Source organism: Eleutherodactylus coqui, chromosome 9 (assembly GCF_035609145.1).
Source record: "Eleutherodactylus coqui strain aEleCoq1 chromosome 9, aEleCoq1.hap1, whole genome shotgun sequence".
NCBI lineage: Eukaryota > Metazoa > Chordata > Amphibia > Anura > Eleutherodactylidae > Eleutherodactylus > Eleutherodactylus coqui.
In genome coordinates this window covers 11,883,828-11,901,260 of record NC_089845.1, presented here as the reverse complement: position 1 = coordinate 11,901,260, position 17,433 = coordinate 11,883,828, and the positions used below count along the sequence as shown (strand labels likewise).

General features: G+C 46.6%; 1 protein-coding gene across 7 annotated transcripts in view; it reads right to left on the bottom strand.

The window, feature by feature from the left end:
• The window catches only part of LOC136578925 (poly(rC)-binding protein 3-like), a 645,331-nt gene that overhangs the window by 125,139 nt on the left and 502,759 nt on the right, over positions 1-17,433 (bottom strand). For all 7 annotated transcript variants that reach the window (XM_066579119.1, XM_066579121.1, XM_066579120.1 and 4 more), the window contains exon 13: positions 16,343-16,512. In XM_066579119.1, coding sequence (XP_066435216.1) covers positions 16,343-16,512 — 170 coding nt within the window. The remainder of the gene's footprint in view (positions 1-16,342; positions 16,513-17,433) is intronic.

Sequence of the window (17,433 nt, the reverse complement as noted above, 5' to 3'; positions counted from 1 at the left end):
TCCCGGTGGTTGCCTTAATTTGACGGATAATTCGAAATCAATACATAAAAATAGCCAAGATATTAAAAAAATCATGCAAAACCTCAGGCAACATAAGGATCAGGGGTGATTTGACAGACTTTTTGGCTCACGGTTAGCAGGTCCTTGCTCCAGCATTTCATGAGAATTATATGTAGTATAGTAATTATCTGTATTTCTTTATGCTGTTGTATTCAATGTGTGCCTATTTTATTTAATCTATGCATAAATTGGGTTGCTGAAATGTTGTAAGCGAGATAAATATTTTAAGAACAGTCTACCCAAAATACTGTTGAAGACTGTAATGTGGTGTGATGTATTTTCCTTGCCCTGGATATGACCTAGCAATAGGAAAGGAGAATGTACGAGACAGGATAATGGTGGTGAAACCAGCATACGTCCTTGCGGAAGTAGTCCTCAAGGCAAAGGTGATAGGGTCCTGAGTATATTATTAAAGCCCCCCAGAACATTGTATAGGCAGGAAGAGACTATCCAGGAGAATGAAAAAGCGCACAAAAAGGATTTTGACATGGTTGTGTGGAAGAAGACAGAAACGTTCCTTTATAATTAGGCTTGTATTTCAGTTTCAATCTGCTTATGTCAGCTAGCACCCCCTATATACAATGAGAAAGCAATGTATTGTTTACATAAACAGGAAAACCAGACTCTTATCGGCACATGAAAGCAGCAAAGAATCTTCAAAAGAGAAGAAAACACAAAGACTGGCATTATAATAATTGAGTTAGCAGATTGGACCAGAGAAGACTCAACAGAAACATATTATTCTTTGCACTTTAAAAGAAAACCAGTTTGAACCAAATGTGGCATTATCATGTGGCAAGACCCTACTGAGCATGTCTGCTAATATCCTTCTCTTTTTCTGTCTGAAGTTACCTCATGAACACTCCCCGTGAGAATGATCTATCAGCACACAATATGTTGAAATGTATTTGAATGTCATAACTTATTTTGTTTGAGTGGTACTGCTGGGACCAATAGTAACATTAGTTGATAGGAGTGTGGTGGCTTGCACATCTCACAAAAGAGTTGTGGCTACAAGTAACCACAGCCAAATATTAAGCCCAACACCCAAGAGTGCCGCACAAAGATTTTAAGCCCTTTATTGAAGCTTCAGGGGACATTGAGGAATTCTTCCAAAACTTGGAACATCAATGTCAATTAATGGAAGTACCTGAAACAGAGTGAGTCGGACATCTAATGGGGCTTCTAGAAGGCAAAGCTGTGGAGGCACACCAAACCATGGGCCCTGGGTGAAATGAAGAGTATGATACCGTTAAACTGTACTGCAGAATTATGCAGTAACTAGAGATGAGCGAGCGTACTCGTCCAAGCTTGATACTCGTTCGAGTATTAGGGTGCTCGAGATGCTCGTTACGCGAGATGAGCACCACACGATGTTCGAGTTACTTTCACTTTCATCTCTGAGACATTTGCGCGCTTTTCTGGCCAATAGAAAGACATGGAAGGCATTACAACTTCCTCCTGTGATGTTCTAGCCCTATACCACCCCCCTGCAGTGAGTGGCTGGGGAGATCAGGTGTCACCCGAGTATTTAAATCTGCCCCGCCCGCGGCTCGCCACAGATGCATTCTGACAGAGATCAGGGACAGTGCTGCTGCTGCTGCTATAGGGAGAGCGTTAGGAGTTATTTTAGGCTTGAAGAACCCCAACGGTCCTTCTTAGGGCCACATCTGACCGTGTGCAGTACTGTTGAGGCTGCTTTTAGCAGTGTTGCACAATTTTTTTTTTTTTTGTATATCGGGCGTGCAGAGCATTGCATCCTCAGTCTGCAGTCATTGCACAGAGTACAGGGCCAGTACTGGTGAGGCAGGGAAAGAGATATACAGGCTATATAGGCAGTGGGCTTTTTCAAAAAAATTGGGGAAAAATACTATATTTGGGCTGCCTGTGACCGTGTACAGTTTACTGCGTGTCTGCTGGGGGTAGTAGTCCTAATTAATACGCAGCTAAGCGTTACAGCAGGCTTGCGCAAAATTGTTTCCTGGCTCTGCTGTCTCCGTTACATCACCGCCGTCATCCCGGCAGAGGGAAACAGTATATATAATATTATACGCTGCCTACACTATCTGTCTGCTGGGGGTAGTAGTCCTAATTAATACGCAGCTAAGCGTTACAGCAGGCTTGCGCAAAATTGTTTCCTGCCTCTGCTGTCTCCGTTACATCACCGCCGTCATCCCGGCAGAGGGAAACAGTATACATAATATTATACGCTGCCTACAGTATCTGTCTGCTATATCAGCTCAGCATTTAAAAAAATAGAAGCAAAATACTTAAGGCCTACTACTGGCCTTTCGCCACTTGACTGCTTCTGAGCTGTGAATTCCACTAGCTCAGTGATACGCACCTACGTCTCACTACTGGTGTGCGCAAAATTGTTTCCTGGCTCTGCTGTGCGTTCCGTAAGCAAAGTCAGCATCCAACCACAGGCCAATAAGCGGCACATTTAATTACAGCGTTCTGTTTCTGCTCTACTCGTAATACACCATGCTGAGGGGTAGGGGTAGGCCTAGAGGACGTGGACGCGGGCGAGGACGCGGAGGCCCAAGTCAGGGTGTGGGCACAGGCCGAGCTCCTGATCCAGGTGTATCGCAGCCGACTGCTGCGGGATTAGGAGAGAGGCACGTTTCTGGCGTCCCCAGAATCATCTCACAATTAATGGGTCCACGCGGTAGACCTTTATTAGAAAATGAGCAATGTGAGCAGGTCCTGTCGTGGATGGCAGAAAGTGCCTCCAGCAATCTATCGACCACCCAGAGTTCTACGCCGTCCACTGCTGCAACTCTGAATCCTCTGGCTGCTGCCCCTCCTTCCTCCCAGCCTCCTCACTCCATTACAATGACACATTCTGAGGAGCAGGCTGACTCCCAGGAACTGTTCTCGGGACCCTGCCCAGAATGGGCAGCAATGGTTCCTCTCCCACCGGAGGAGTTTGTCGTGACCGATGCCCAACCTTTGGAAAGTTCCCGGGGTCCGGGGGATGAGGCTGGGGACTTCCAGCAACTGTCTCAAGAGCTTTCAGTGGGTGAGGAGGACGATGACGATGAGACACAGTTGTCTATCACTCAGGTAGTAGTAATTGCAGTAAGTCCGAGGGAGGAGCGCACAGAGGATTCAGAGGAAGAGCAGCTGGACGATGAGGTGACTGACCCCACCTGGTTTGCTAAGCCTACTGAGGACAGGTCTTCAGAGGGGGAGGCAAGTGCAGCAGCAGGGCAGGTTGGAAGAGGCAGTGCGGTGGCCAGGGGTAGAGGCAGGGCCAGACTGAATAATCCACCAACTGTTTCCCAAAGCGCCCCCTCGCGCCATGCCACCCTGCAGAGGCCGAGGTGCTCAAAGGTCTGGCAGTTTTTCACTGAGAGTGCAGACGACCGATGAACTGTGGTGTGCAAGGTTTGTCGCGCCAAGATCAGCCGTGGAGCCACCACCACCAGCCTCACCACCACCAGCATGCGCAGACATATGATGGCCAAGCACCCCACAAGGTGGGACGAAGGCCGTTCACCGCCTCCGGTGTGCACCACTGCCTCTCCCCCTATGCCCCAACCTGCCACTGAGATCCAGCCCCCCTCTCAGGACACAGGCACTACCGTCTCCCGGCCTGCACCCACACCCTCACCTCCGCTGTCCTCGGCCCAATCCAGCAATGGCTCTCAGCGCAGCGTCCAGCCGTCGCTAGCGCAAGTGTTTGAGCGCAAGCGCAAGTACGCAGCCACGCACCCGCACGCTGAAGCATTAAACGTGCACATAGCCAAATTGATCAGCCTGGAGATGCTGCCGTATAGGCTTGTGGAAACGGAGGCTTTCAAAAACATGATGGCGGCAGCAGCCCTGTGCTACTCGGTTCCCAGTCGCCACTACTTTTCCCGATGTGCTGTCCCAGCCCTGCACGACCACGTCTCCCGCAACATTGTACGCGCCCTCACCAACGCGGTTACTGCCAAGGTCCACTTAACAAGAGACACGTGGACAAGCACAGGCGGGCAGGGCCACTATATCTCCTTGACGGCACATTGGGTGAATTTAGTGGAGGCTGGGACAGAGTCAGAGCCTGGGACCGCTCACGTCCTACCCACCCCCAGAATTGCGGGCCCCAGCTCGGTGCTGGTATCTGCGGCGGTGTATGCTTCCTCCACTAAACCACCCTCCTCCTCCTCCTCCTCCTCCTATGCAACCTCTGTCTCGCAATGAAGATGTGTCAGCAGCAGCACGTCGCCAGCAGTCGGTGTCACGCGGCGTGGCAGCACAGCGGTGGGCAAGCGTCAGCAGGCCGTGCTGAAATTACTCAGCTTAGGAGAGAAGAGGCACACGGCCCCCGAACTGCTGCAGGGTCTGACATAGCAGACCAACCGCTGGCTTTCGCCGCTGAGCCTCCAACCGGGCATGGTCGTGTGTGACAACGGCCGTAACCTGGTGGCGGCTCTGCAGCTCGGCAGTCTCACGCACGTGCCATGCCTGGCCCACGTCTTTAATTTGGTGGTTCAGCGCTTTCTGAAAAGCTACCCACGCTTGTCAGACCTGCTCAGAAAGGTGCGCCGGCTCAGCGCACATTTCCGCAAGTCCAAGATGGACGCCGCCACCCTGTGCACCCTGCAACATCGGTTTAATCTGCCAGTGCAACGACTGCCGTGCGACATGCCCACACAGTGGAAGTCTACGCTCCACATGTTGGCCAGGCTCTATGAGCAGCGTAGAGCTATAGTGGAATACCAACTCCAACATGGGCGGCGTAGTGGGAGTCAGCCTCCTCAATTCTTTACAGAAGAGTGGGCCTGGTTGGCAGACATCTGCCAGGTCCTTGGAAACTTTGATGAGTCTACCCAGATGGTGAGCGGCGATGCTGCAATCATTAGCGTCACCATTCCTCTGCTATGCCTCTTGAGAAGTTCCCTGCAAAGCATAAAGGCAGACGCTTTGCGCTCGGAAACAGAGGCGGGGGAAGACAGTATGTCGCTGTATAGTCAAAGCACCCTCATGTCTATATCTCAGCGTGTTGAGGAGGAGGAGGAGGGGGAAGAGACAGCTTGGCCCACTGCTGAGGGTACCCATGCTGCTTGCCTGTCATCCTTTCAATGTGTATGGCCTGAGGAGGAGGAGGAGAAGGAGGAGGATCCTGAAAGTAATCTTCCTAGTGAGAACAGCCATGTGTTGCATACAGGTACCCTGGCACACATGGCTGACTTCATGTTAGGATGCCTTTCTCACGACCCTCGCGTTACACGCATTCTGGCCACTACGGATTACTGGGTGTACACACTGCTCGACCCACGGTATAAGGAGAACGTTTCCACTCTCATAGCCGAAGAGGAAAGGGGTTCGAGAGTGATGCTATACCACAGGACCCTGGCGGACAAACTGATGGTAAAATTCCCATCCGACAGCGCTGATGGCAGAAGGCGCAGTTCCGAGGGCCAGGTAGCAGGGGAGGCGCGGAGATCAGGCAGCATGTACAGCACAGCCAGGGGAACACTATCCACGGCCTTTGCCAGCTTTCTGGCTCCCCAGCAAGACTGTGTCACCGCTCCCCAGTCAAGGCTGAGTCGGCGGGAGCACTGTAAAAGGATGGTGAGGGAGTACGTAGCCGATCGCACGACCGTCCTCCGTGACGCCTCTGCCCCCTACAACTACTGGGTGTCGAAGCTGGACACGTGGCCTGAACTCGTGCTCTATGCCCTGGAGGTGCTTGCTTGTCCTGCGGCTAGCGTCTTGTCAGAGAGGGTGTTTAGTTCGGCTGGGGGAATAATCACGGATAAGCGTACCCGCCTGTCAACCGACAGCGCTGACAGGCTTACAATCATAAAGATGAACAAAGCCTGGATTTCCCCAGAGTTCTCTTCTCCACCAGTGGACAGCAGCGATACCTAAACAATACGTAGGCTGCACCCGCGGATGGAAGCATCGTTCTCTATCACCTTAAAAAGCGGGGACCTTTTATCAATCTGTGTATTATATTCATCCTCCTCCTCCTGCTCCTCCTCCTGAAACCTCACGTACTCACGCCAAACGGGCAATTTTTCTTAGGCCCACAAGGCTCAGTCATATAACTTTTGTAAACAATGTTTATACGTTTCAATTCTCAATTCAATAAAGCGTTGAAACTTGCACCTGAACCAATTTTTATTTTAACTGGGCTGCCTACAGGCCTAGTTACAAATTAAGCCACACTAACCAAAGCGATTAATGGGTTTCACCTGCCCTCTTGGTTGGGCATGGGCAATTTTTCTGAGGTACATTTGTACTGTTGGTACACCAATTTTTTTGGGCCCTCGCCTACATTGTAATCCTAGTAATTTTTAGCCCACCTGCATTAAAGCTGACGCTACCTCAGCTGTGATGGGCAATGCAATGGGATATATTTATGTTCCGCCGGTGGCTTCCTGGGACCCACCCATACTGTCGGTCCACACGGAGTTGTAACTGCATGTGTCCACTTCTGAAGAACCCCAGTCTGACTGGGGCATGCAGTGTGGGCCGAAGCCCACCTGCATTAAACCTTACGTTACCTCAGCTGTGATGGTCAATGCAATGGGATATATTTATGTACTGCCGGTGGCTTCCTGGGACGCACCCCTGCTGTCGGTCCACACGGAGTTGTAACTGCATGTGTCCACTTCTAAAGAACCCCAGTCTGACTGGGGCATGCAGTGTGGGCCGAAGCGCACCTGCATTAAACCTGACGTTACCTCAGCTGTGATGGGCAATGCAATGGGATTTATTTATGTACCGCCGGTGGGTTCCAGGAAGCCACCCATGCTGTCAGTCCACACGGAGTTGTAACTGCATGTGTCCACTTCTAAAGAACCCCAGTCTGACTGGGGCATGCAGTGTGGGCCGAAGTCCACCTGCATTAAACCTGACGTTATCTCAGCTGTGATGGGCAATGCAATTGGATTTATTTATGTACCGCTGGTGGGTTCCAGGGAGCCACCCATGCTGTCGGTCCACACGAAGTTGTAACTGCATGTGTCCACTTCTAAAGAACCCCAGTCTGACTGGGGCATGCAGTGTGGGCCGAAGTCCACCTGCATTAAACCTGACGTTATCTCAGCTGTGATGGACAATGCAATGGGATTTATTTATGTACCGCTGGTGGGTTCCAGGGAGCCACCCATGCTGTCAGTCCACACGGAGTTGTAACTGCATGTGTCCACTTCTAAAGAACCCCAGTCTGACTGGGGCATGCAGTGTGGGCCGAAGTCCACCTGCATTAAACCTGACGTTATCTCAGCTGTGATGGGCAATGCAATGGGATTTATTTATGTACCGCCGGTGGGTTCCAGGGAGCCACCCATGCTGTGGGTCCACAGGGACTTCACATTAGGGATTTGTACCTGCCAGTGTCTATGTATTAATAACCCCAGTCAGACTGGGGCATGCAGTGAGGGCTGAAGACCACCTGCATTTAATCGTACGTTACCTCAGCTGTGATGGGCAATGCAATGGGATATATTTATGTACCGCCGGTGGCTTCCTGGGACCCACCCATGCTGTCGGTCCACACTAAGTTGTAACAGCATGTGTCCACTTCTAAAGAACCCCAGTCTGACTGGGGCATGCAGTGTGGGCTGAAGTCCACCTGCATTAAACCTGACGTTATCTCAGCTGTGATGGGCAATGCAATGGGATTTATTTATGTACCGCCGGTGGGTTCCAGGGAGCCACCCATGCTGTGGGTCCACAGGGACTTCACATTAGGGATTTGTACCTGCCAGTGTCTATGTATTAATAACCCCAGTCAGACTGGGGCATGCAGTGAGGGCTGAAGACCACCTGCATTTAATCGTACGTTACCTCAGCTGTGATGGGCAATGCAATGGGATATATTTATGTACCGCCGGTGGCTTCCTGGGACCCACCCATGCTGTCGGTCCACACTAAGTTGTAACAGCATGTGTCCACTTCTAAAGAACCCCAGTCTGACTGGGGCATGCAGTGTGGGCTGAAGCCCACCTGCATTAAACCTGACGCTACCTCAGCTGTGCTGGGCACTGCAATGGGATTTATTTATGTACAGCCGGTGAGTTCCAGGGAGCCACCCATGCTGTGGGTGCACACGGAATTCCCATTACGGAGTTGTACCTGCCTGTGACTATTTATAAAAAAACCCAGTCTGACTGGGGCATGCAGACACCTTGACAGAATGAATAGTGTGTGGCACATGGGTTCCCCATTGCTATGCCCACGTGTGCAGCTCCTGATGGAGGTGGCACAAGATTGGTTTTCTCATTGCTTCTGTACAGCATTATGGGCTATCGCCCCGCCCCTTTTAAAGAGGGTCGCTGCCTGGCCCTGCCAACCCTCTGCAGTGTGTGCCTGCGGTTCCTCCTCATGGCAGACGCACTTATAAAGAGACATGAGGGTGGTGTGGCATGAGGGCAGCTGAAGGCTGCGCAGGGACACTTTGGTGTGCGCTGTGGACACTGGGTCGTGCGGGGGGGGGGGGCGGGGGTTGGGCAGCATGTAACCCAGGAGAAGTGGCAGCGAAGTGTCATGCAGGCAGTGATTGTGCTTAGTTGCAGGTAGTGTGGTGCTTAGCTATGGTATGCCTTGCTAATGAGGGCTTTTCAGAAGTAAAAATTGTTGGGAGGGGGGGGCACTCTTGCCGCTATTGTGGCTTAATAGTGGGACCTGGGAACTTGAGATGCAGCCCAAAATGTAGCCCCTCGGCTGCCCTATCTGTTGCTGTGTTGTTCCCATCACTTTCTTGAATTGCCCAGATTTTCACAAATGAAAACCTTAGCGAGCATCGGCGATATACAAAAATGCTCGAGTCGCCCATTGACTTCAATGGGGTTCGTTACTCGAAACGAACCCTCGAGCATCGCGAAAATGTCCTCTCGAGTAACGAGCACCCGAGCATTTTGGTGCTCGCTCATCTCTAGCAGTTACTGCAGCGACCTACAGGTTCTAATTCTATTCTTTGTCTTGTAGTGAAGAAGGTTCTTTCAAGATGTATGCATACAAGATTAACCAAGCTTGTGCGTGGTGGCTGGATGGGGAAAGGTCCTTCTCTGTGCATAAGGTTCTGCAAGCCTTCTTAAAAGAACATTTTTTTGCCAAATGCACCACGGAGATCATACAATAGTGTGAGAGAGGAAACTAGCGACAGTACAGCAAGCTGCAGTTTTGGATTATGGCATTTTCACAATCAAGCCACACTGGAGGAAACTATTGAGGCTGGACATAGGACTTCCAATGCTCCACAACCACTGGTTTACCCCTACTGTTTACCCACAACTTTGACCACCAGGTCCTCTACCTAGACTTGAACATCAAACTGCAGCTGCCCTCTCTCCAAGAATGTGACTGGGAGGAAAAATAGTAGAACACACATTGTATATGTGGACAGCATGGGCATCTGTGAGCTAGCTGCCCATGTAGATTGTGGGAAAGTCGCTCTGCCACGAGGTAGCCTGTCCATTATTTAAAAGTGACTCCAGGAGAGGAAAAGTTAATGCCACATCCAGATGACTTTACAAATGACTTTGATTTGACTGCTCCACCACCAGGGGTATATGGCATTCAGACCACATCTATACCTCACCCTGATCCCCAAAGCAAGAACTTGCAAGAAGTCTTGCTTGATGGCCAAGCAGTTGTGGGATTTTACGACTCTGGGGCATTTTTTACCATAGCTGACACCCTGGGTTATTTGACCAGAGGCTATGGAGCGGGGACCAAGAATAACTATTGAATTAACTGAAGGCTAAAGGAGGAATATTCCAAAAGCAAGTGAGGAACTGCACTATAGCTTTGCGCCAGACAAAACATGGTTGGCATGTTGAGGGACATGCCTGCAGATATTCTCCTAAGAAATTATGTGGGAGACCTACAGTAACAAGTTGTGGGTATGGTGAGGAGACAGGAAAATACCAACACTGGTCCCTGGATACAAACTATCAGAATCAGCTTCAAGATTGATGTGTGACTCTGAACTTGGGGCTAGTTGTGGTATAATATGCTATAAGGCACAGTTTCGGGAAGTGATGGAGATTGACCTTATGCTAGCCAGTTTCAGAGCCTGAACCAAGGTGGGACAGGTAGGGTAAAGTGAGGAGAGAATCATTAGGGAAAATGGGCTCTTATATCATAACACAGTAACATAGTATGTAGGCAACATAGTATGTTAGGCTGAAAGAAGACCATCGTGTCAATGGAGCCATCTCCATAGATAAACCATGGACTTATTGCAAAGAGGTTTTGGTTCCTCAGAAATACAAGGTTCCCCTATTGCACCTTGCCCATGACATTCCCATGGCTGAGCTTTAAGGGAAGACATGCACATATAGACAGCTGACACAGGTTTAATACTGTCCAGGGATTTCTCAAGTAGTGGCTTATTTCTGCTGAACTTGTGACATATGTAAGTGTAGAGGGAGACCAGGAGACTGCCGAAAAGCACCATTAAAACCTCTGCCTATCATAGAACCCTTTCACAGAGTGGCTTTGGATACCATTGAGCCTCTGGCTAGGTCTAGCAAGTCCGGGAAGCAATACATCCTCACTGTAGTGAATTACACCACTCGAGACCTAGAAGCTGTGGCCTTGTTGAGCATCTCTGCAGCCATGGTAGCCGATGACTTAGTTACCAGTAGGATTTCTAAGCAAGATTCTTGTCTTACCAAGGTACCCAATTTATGTCAGAACTGCTCCAATGTCTCAGGTGCACCTGTGGAGTACGGGTCATCTGGACTACACTGCCTTATCCTCAAACTAATAAACTGTGAGCGATTCAATGGCATAATGAAGAATATGCTAAGAGCCTTTACTGAGACAGATCCTGACTTTGAGAAGTACCTATCCCATCTCCTCTTTGCATACCATGCAGTCAGTCCCCTAGGTGTTTATGGGGGTCTTCCCCTTTGAACTACTGTATGGCAGGAAGGTCTGAGGACCTTTGATACTGGTACAGTTATATTGGGAGGGGCAAGTTGAGGATAAAGGAATCCCCATTGTCCTATGCATTGAAGTTATGGGAAACTCTGACCTGAATAGCCAGCTGTGCTCAAAAGCACATTCAGATGGCCCAGACCCGATAGAAGACATGGTATGATCACAGAGCACACTATTGGAATTGTACAGAAAGATAAAAAATCTTAATGATTGCTCATCCCCATCCACAAAATAGGCTACAGAGCACCTGGGAGGGGTCCTTCAGAGTTCTCCATAAACTCAACAATATTAATTACTTTCTCGCATTGGACGAGCAGGGGCTCAAGCAATAGACTGCTGATGTGAAGATGATTAGGGAGCATCATACCCTTACTACACCTGTGGTAGCAATGTGCCAACTTGCCTCAAAAGAGGCTCAGAAAGACTCACTATCTTATGGAGGCAACCTGAATTCCAGCCACTTTATAACAAGTTCCTCTGAAGAACCACCTGGATTCAGAAAAGAAAAAGAGTATGTGAAATGCTTCACCCACAGATGGCTGCTTTCTCTTTTTGACCTGGATGAACGACGCTAACTCAACATTATGAGGACACACAGGGTATCCCTCCTATTCAACAAGCTGTGTACCAAATGCCAAAGTCAGTTAGAAATGCAGTGCATCAGGAGATTGAGGAGATGTCGGAGCTGGAGGTCATTTAGGCCTCTCTCGGTCCATGGGCTTCTCCAGTAGTGCTGTACCCAAGAAGGATAGGGGTACTAGGTTTTGTGTGGATTATAGATACCTAGACAATCACACCATGCCCCACATTGATGAACTTCTAGATCAACTACCTGGGGCTCGCTGTGTCACCATATTGGATCTCAGCAAGGGTTACTAGCAGATCACCTTGACAAAAGGAAAAAAAGAGAAACATGGGTTTTTATAACTACTTTGGCCAATTTGAGTTCCATTACATGCCTTTTCGCCTGAAGAATACTCCCACAATCATCCAGTGAATGGTGGACCAGCTACTTCAGGGAGGTGGAGACTTTGCCTGTGTCTACTTAGATGATATTAATATCTTTAGTGATACGTGGGAGGACTAACTGCAACAAATAAGGTTTTACTAGATAAGATTCAGGAAGCTGGCCTCATAATTGGACCAGATAAATGCTAAATAGGCGTGGGCGAGATGCAATACATGGGGCATAGAATAGTGTGTGGGAGGCTACGACCAGAACCTGCTAAAATACAGGCTATTAGAGATTGCCCCAATCAACTCACAAAGACACAAGTTAGGGTCTTTTGGGGCATTACCAGTTATTACAGAAAATGTTTCTCTCATTTTTGCACTCTGGTAAAGCCTCTAACAGACCTTACCAAGAACACCATGCCCAGAGTGGTGACCTGGACCCCAGGCTATGACCAAGCTTTTAACCTGCTGAAGGAGATCCTTGTTTGCTCACCCATCTTTGCTGCTTCAGACAACGGGCAGAAGATTCATTGTGCAGACAGATGCCTCCACAAATGGACTGGGAGCTGTACTCAGCCAAGTAAATGCTGCCGAGGCTGAGCACCCTATTGTGTATCTTAGCCAGAAACTGTTGGGCCGAGAGGTAACATACGCAACCATTGAAAATAAATGCCAGGCTGTAGTGTGGGATTTTAAAAAGCCAAACCACAACCCACTCGCCTTGCTAAATAGATTCTCAGAAGAGAATGCACAATACTTCATCCACCCTGCTATACACTCTCCCTTGGAAACCTGACCCCCTTCTTCCCACTGCATCCCCACGCACCCGATTCTATTTTTTACCTGTTTACGCATAAACACGGCTGGTTATTGACTCACACAGCGTTATGTATATACGTATAGTATCCTATGTGTATACCTCCTTATAGTCTGTAAGCCCTCACCGCTATTGTTCAGGCTCTGCATCAATTTAATACTGTATCTTATGACTCATTTTGTGTATGTTTCCCTTTATTTATGAAGTGCTGCGGAATATGTAGGCACAATTTAAATAAAGATTAGTATTGCGATGGAGCCTGGACCTTCAGCTGTACATTTTTACTATACAATATCGAACGAGGAACCAACATCAAAATGCTGATGGTTTCTCCAGGCAGGATGAATCAAACTCTTTGATCACTACATGTACTCAACCAGCAAGCTGTTCAGGTTACCTGTCTGTATCGGTTTTGGAAGATGGGAGAAGTAGTGAAGATGCATGATGTTCTTTTATTTTTATTGTGGATTTGTTATTAGGTTGACTTTGTTTCCCTCCATCTATTGGACTCTGTGTGCCCATCCTTCACGCTATGATACTATATTGTCCTCACTTCTGTCTAGGCACATGATAGAGAGAGAGGGGTTATAGCATTGTGTGGACCTAAGCCCTGACCATGCTACAACCCCTCTTCCTCTATCAGGCCCTTTTACTTGGGACATCTTATCGGGTGCGGATGACGACAGGTTGTCCCAGCAGTAATCATTCCTGCATTTTTACACAGGAACCATCAGCACTAGTAAATGCAGGTGAAGCGGCCGAGAATTATTCCAGGCCCACCCGCCTCCATTCACAGTAAGCAAGCAGTCATTCATAAGTAAATGACGGCCTGTTCAAACGGATTTATCCCTCGTTCCGTTTTCTGCATGTAAAATTTGAACGCCGAACGAGAAGCGAACAAATTCTCATTTATTATTCAATCAGGACAAGCGTTTACACTGAATGATAATCATTTATTTGGGATTCTGTATGATTTATCGACCCATGTAGAAAAAATCCTAACTCAGTCAATAGCCCTGGCAGACTGACCTGAGCCAGAACAACTTATAGTGTGTGGGGGTGGCATAGGACTTAATAAACAACGCTAACTCAACATTATGAGGACACACAGGGTATCCCTCCGATTCAACAAGTCGTGTACCAAATGCCAAAGTCAGTTAGGAATGCAGTGCATCAGGAGATTAATGAACCTGCCTTCCCCTTTTGTTTAGGTCTGTCAATTATGCCTAACTTAACTGTTCAGCAGAGGAGAGGTTGTAAAGAGACAAAGACCATGTGGCTGGGGGAGGAGCTGAATGGAGTAAAGGCCCATTTACACGCAACGATTATCTATCAAAATTTGTCCAAACAAACTAATTTGAGTGATAATTGTTCAGTGTAAATGTGAAAGAAATTACTCAGTATTCCTTCACTTGTCGTTATCACTGACTTTCAGCATAAAAAATATCACTGGTGTCTCATGCTCCACGTAGAAGGTGAAGCGCTAAGCGAGAAGCCAGCGATCCAGCAAGAAGGCTTTCAATGTAAACACTGCACGAGTGTTGATGACCTTAGCGGTGACGTCAGCACTTGAGCAGTCATTTAAAGGACTGTCAGCCCGTGTAAAAGGGGCATAAGTTGAAGTGAGTGATCCATCTTACAAGATACCAGGATCTGTTGCTGAGGCCAGATCCTGGACCCATGAGGGAAGCTGATGGACATCTGATCAGAAAGCATGGGTGACTGGGAGTGCTGAGGACAGCACTCATTAAGCTCAAGGACAATGTAAAGATAAATGTGAATGTCTCTCGGAGATCATTGAAATATGTGATTTCCTTATACATATTAATCCTATATCTGATTTTTTACACGTAGAGCTTAAAATATACATATATACATTTTTGATCTTACATATATAAAACTAGCATAGATATGAGATAGATAGATATGAGATAGATAGATTTGAGATAGATAGATGTGAGATAGATATTAGATAGATAGATAGATAGATAGATAGATAGATAGATAGATAGATAGATAGATAGATAGATAGATAGATAGATAGATGGATAAATATGAAATAGATAGATATGAGATAGGGAGATAGATAGATAGATAGATGTGAGATACATAGATAGATGTGAGATACATAGATAGATGTGAGATACATAGATAGATGTGAGATAGATAGATAGATAGATGTGAGATAGATAGATAGATAGATATGAGATAGATAGATAGATAGATATGAGATGGGGAGATAGATACAAAATAAATATTGTATTTTCATATCGCCAATCGAGTAACCAATGAACTGGGTACTAAAAGTTCATAGAGAAAAATAGGTTGTTTAATGTCTTCTAAAGATAATTTATTGTTGTTTCAACTTCCACCCATTGAAAAATGACGTTGGAATATTATAGATTTTTTTGATCCCTGAAAATCCAGTTGCATGTCAAGGGGTTACTAGTAAATAGATTGATGTAAGTGAACATCACATGCTTCCTAGTGCTGCCACTTTCCCCAGAGCTGCTCTGCTAGTAGTACAGCTAAATGTATTCTCTGCAAGAACTGATTTTTATAATAAATTGGGAATATAATTTTCAGTGTACAAATTAAATTTGTATTGCGTTCTGATTTTGTATCCTTTCATTAGATAACGCAGAATCTGCAAACATACTTGTAAAATACTGAGCTTTGTGGTAAATTCAAACATTAGAATGAATTAGATGAGTTAGGATCTAGCATGATATCACGGTGTTCTTGTTTTCAATGTATTGAAGTGGAAGGTCTTCAGTTTGAATCCGTTTTCTGCATCAGTGGCTCTTCAATGAATGTGGCTCAGTGGTTAGCACTGTTGCCTTGCTGTGCTGGGGTCCAAGGTTTAAATCTCATCAAGGACACCATCAACTTAAAAAATTCCATACAGCGATCACCTTTGGTCAGATATTAACCTACAACTCCAGCACTGAAGGGCAGCAGCGCTAATGACTGAGCCACCACATTTTGTAACCCTGGGATTCTAGGTTCATGTCTGACTATCAACATTTGCCTGGAAGTTGTATGTCCGCATTGTGATTACTTTTCTGAGGCATGGTAGCTCAGTCATTAGCACCGCTGCCACAGCAGTGCTGGAGTTAGAGGTTCAAATCTGACCAAGGGTGATGGCTGTATGTAGCTTTTCAAAGTTGATGTTGCCTTTGATGAGATTTGGATTTAGGATCCCAGCACTGCAAGGCAACAGTGCTAACCACTGAGCCACATTCATTGAAGAACAACCATCACTTAAATGCTGAAAAAAGGAAAGCTTACAGATGCTTTCCATTTCACTTCTCATTTCCATTTTTAATAAAACTGGACCAGTCGAAAATATGCTAGTGTGAATGTAGCCTTATAGTGTAGTAAAATCCAGTATATAATATGTTATCATGCTATAAAATATAATTAAATATTCTGCTCAATGTTTTACGGTTTGTAGAGCCCGCTGGACTGCACAATACAGTTTTAAAACACAGATTATTTGTTTTGAACCTCAATGTTTTAACCATCTTCAACTAAGCTGGTTTCTTTAAAAAATCTTGAAACTTAAAAAATCTTAAAACTGAAAAAGAAAATTTGAAAACTGGGAACATGTGAACTTACCTGGCATTAATAAGGTATTGTGCTAAGCTGATGTTTGCAGGAGATCCAGTGATTGTGACCTGTCTTTCTCCATTGCCTTCTGATGCATTTGCAATCTTGATCTGTGCACCAGACATTTGCCTGATTTCATTGATTTTGCTGCCTTGTCGACCAATAATGCAGCCTATTAACTGAAAGCCAGAAATGATGCATCGTTAGAGATTTTGTAACAAGTAACAATACAGACAAATGAGCAACTAAACACAATGTGACAAGACAATAGCACTTTATATGCAGGCAAAGATGACTAAAGTTAGAATATCAGATGCAGAGGAGGAGCTGGAAGTACTTTGCTGAATTCTCTGAAGGGGACTTGCAGGCATTGTTACTAAAGATAGCTCCATCAATGTGCGCCTCTCTACATAATGTCTATTTTGTCTTATTGTATGCTGCAGAAGCCTTGTGCTCCCTGGTTTTGCTACTACAGATTGGTTTCTACATTGTAGTAGCTTTTTGGAGCTGTTGCCAGAATTGTCAGCTGTCTGTAAATTCCTGGAAAATCTGTGAAAATTGGGAACTTTTTCCCAATGTCTTTGATGTGATTTTTTTTAGGAAGCTACAAAAGCTTGAGCTTATAATTGTGATTGTAGTTACCATTTTAAAGTTCATAGTAAGTAGCCAAGAGATGCTGCGGTCAGCGTGATCATGTAATACTTCAGAGACCCCAGATAGAATAGTGCCGGCGACAGCAGTTGGCACCTAACAAGTAAGCATTAGCTTTCACAGGCATTTTTTAATGAACCACTAGTCACAAACAAACAATTCTATGAAAGTCTGTTAATGTGACCATTAGCCTTAAGTCCTTATTGCTTGGCTTGTTAGCACTATGCAGTTACAAGAAAAGGGAGATCATTTTGTAATCACCTGGATTTCTGCACGGACTACTAATAAAATGTGGTCTGTTTATTATCTAAGTTAGGGCATATTTACACGAGTGTATATCAGCCAGCGTTTTCATGGCCAGCCAACATACGCTTCCATCTAAGCAGTTCCCCCCTTCCCACTCCCTTACCGACTCTCTGCCTCTCTCCTCCACTCCTGTGTTTGCAATG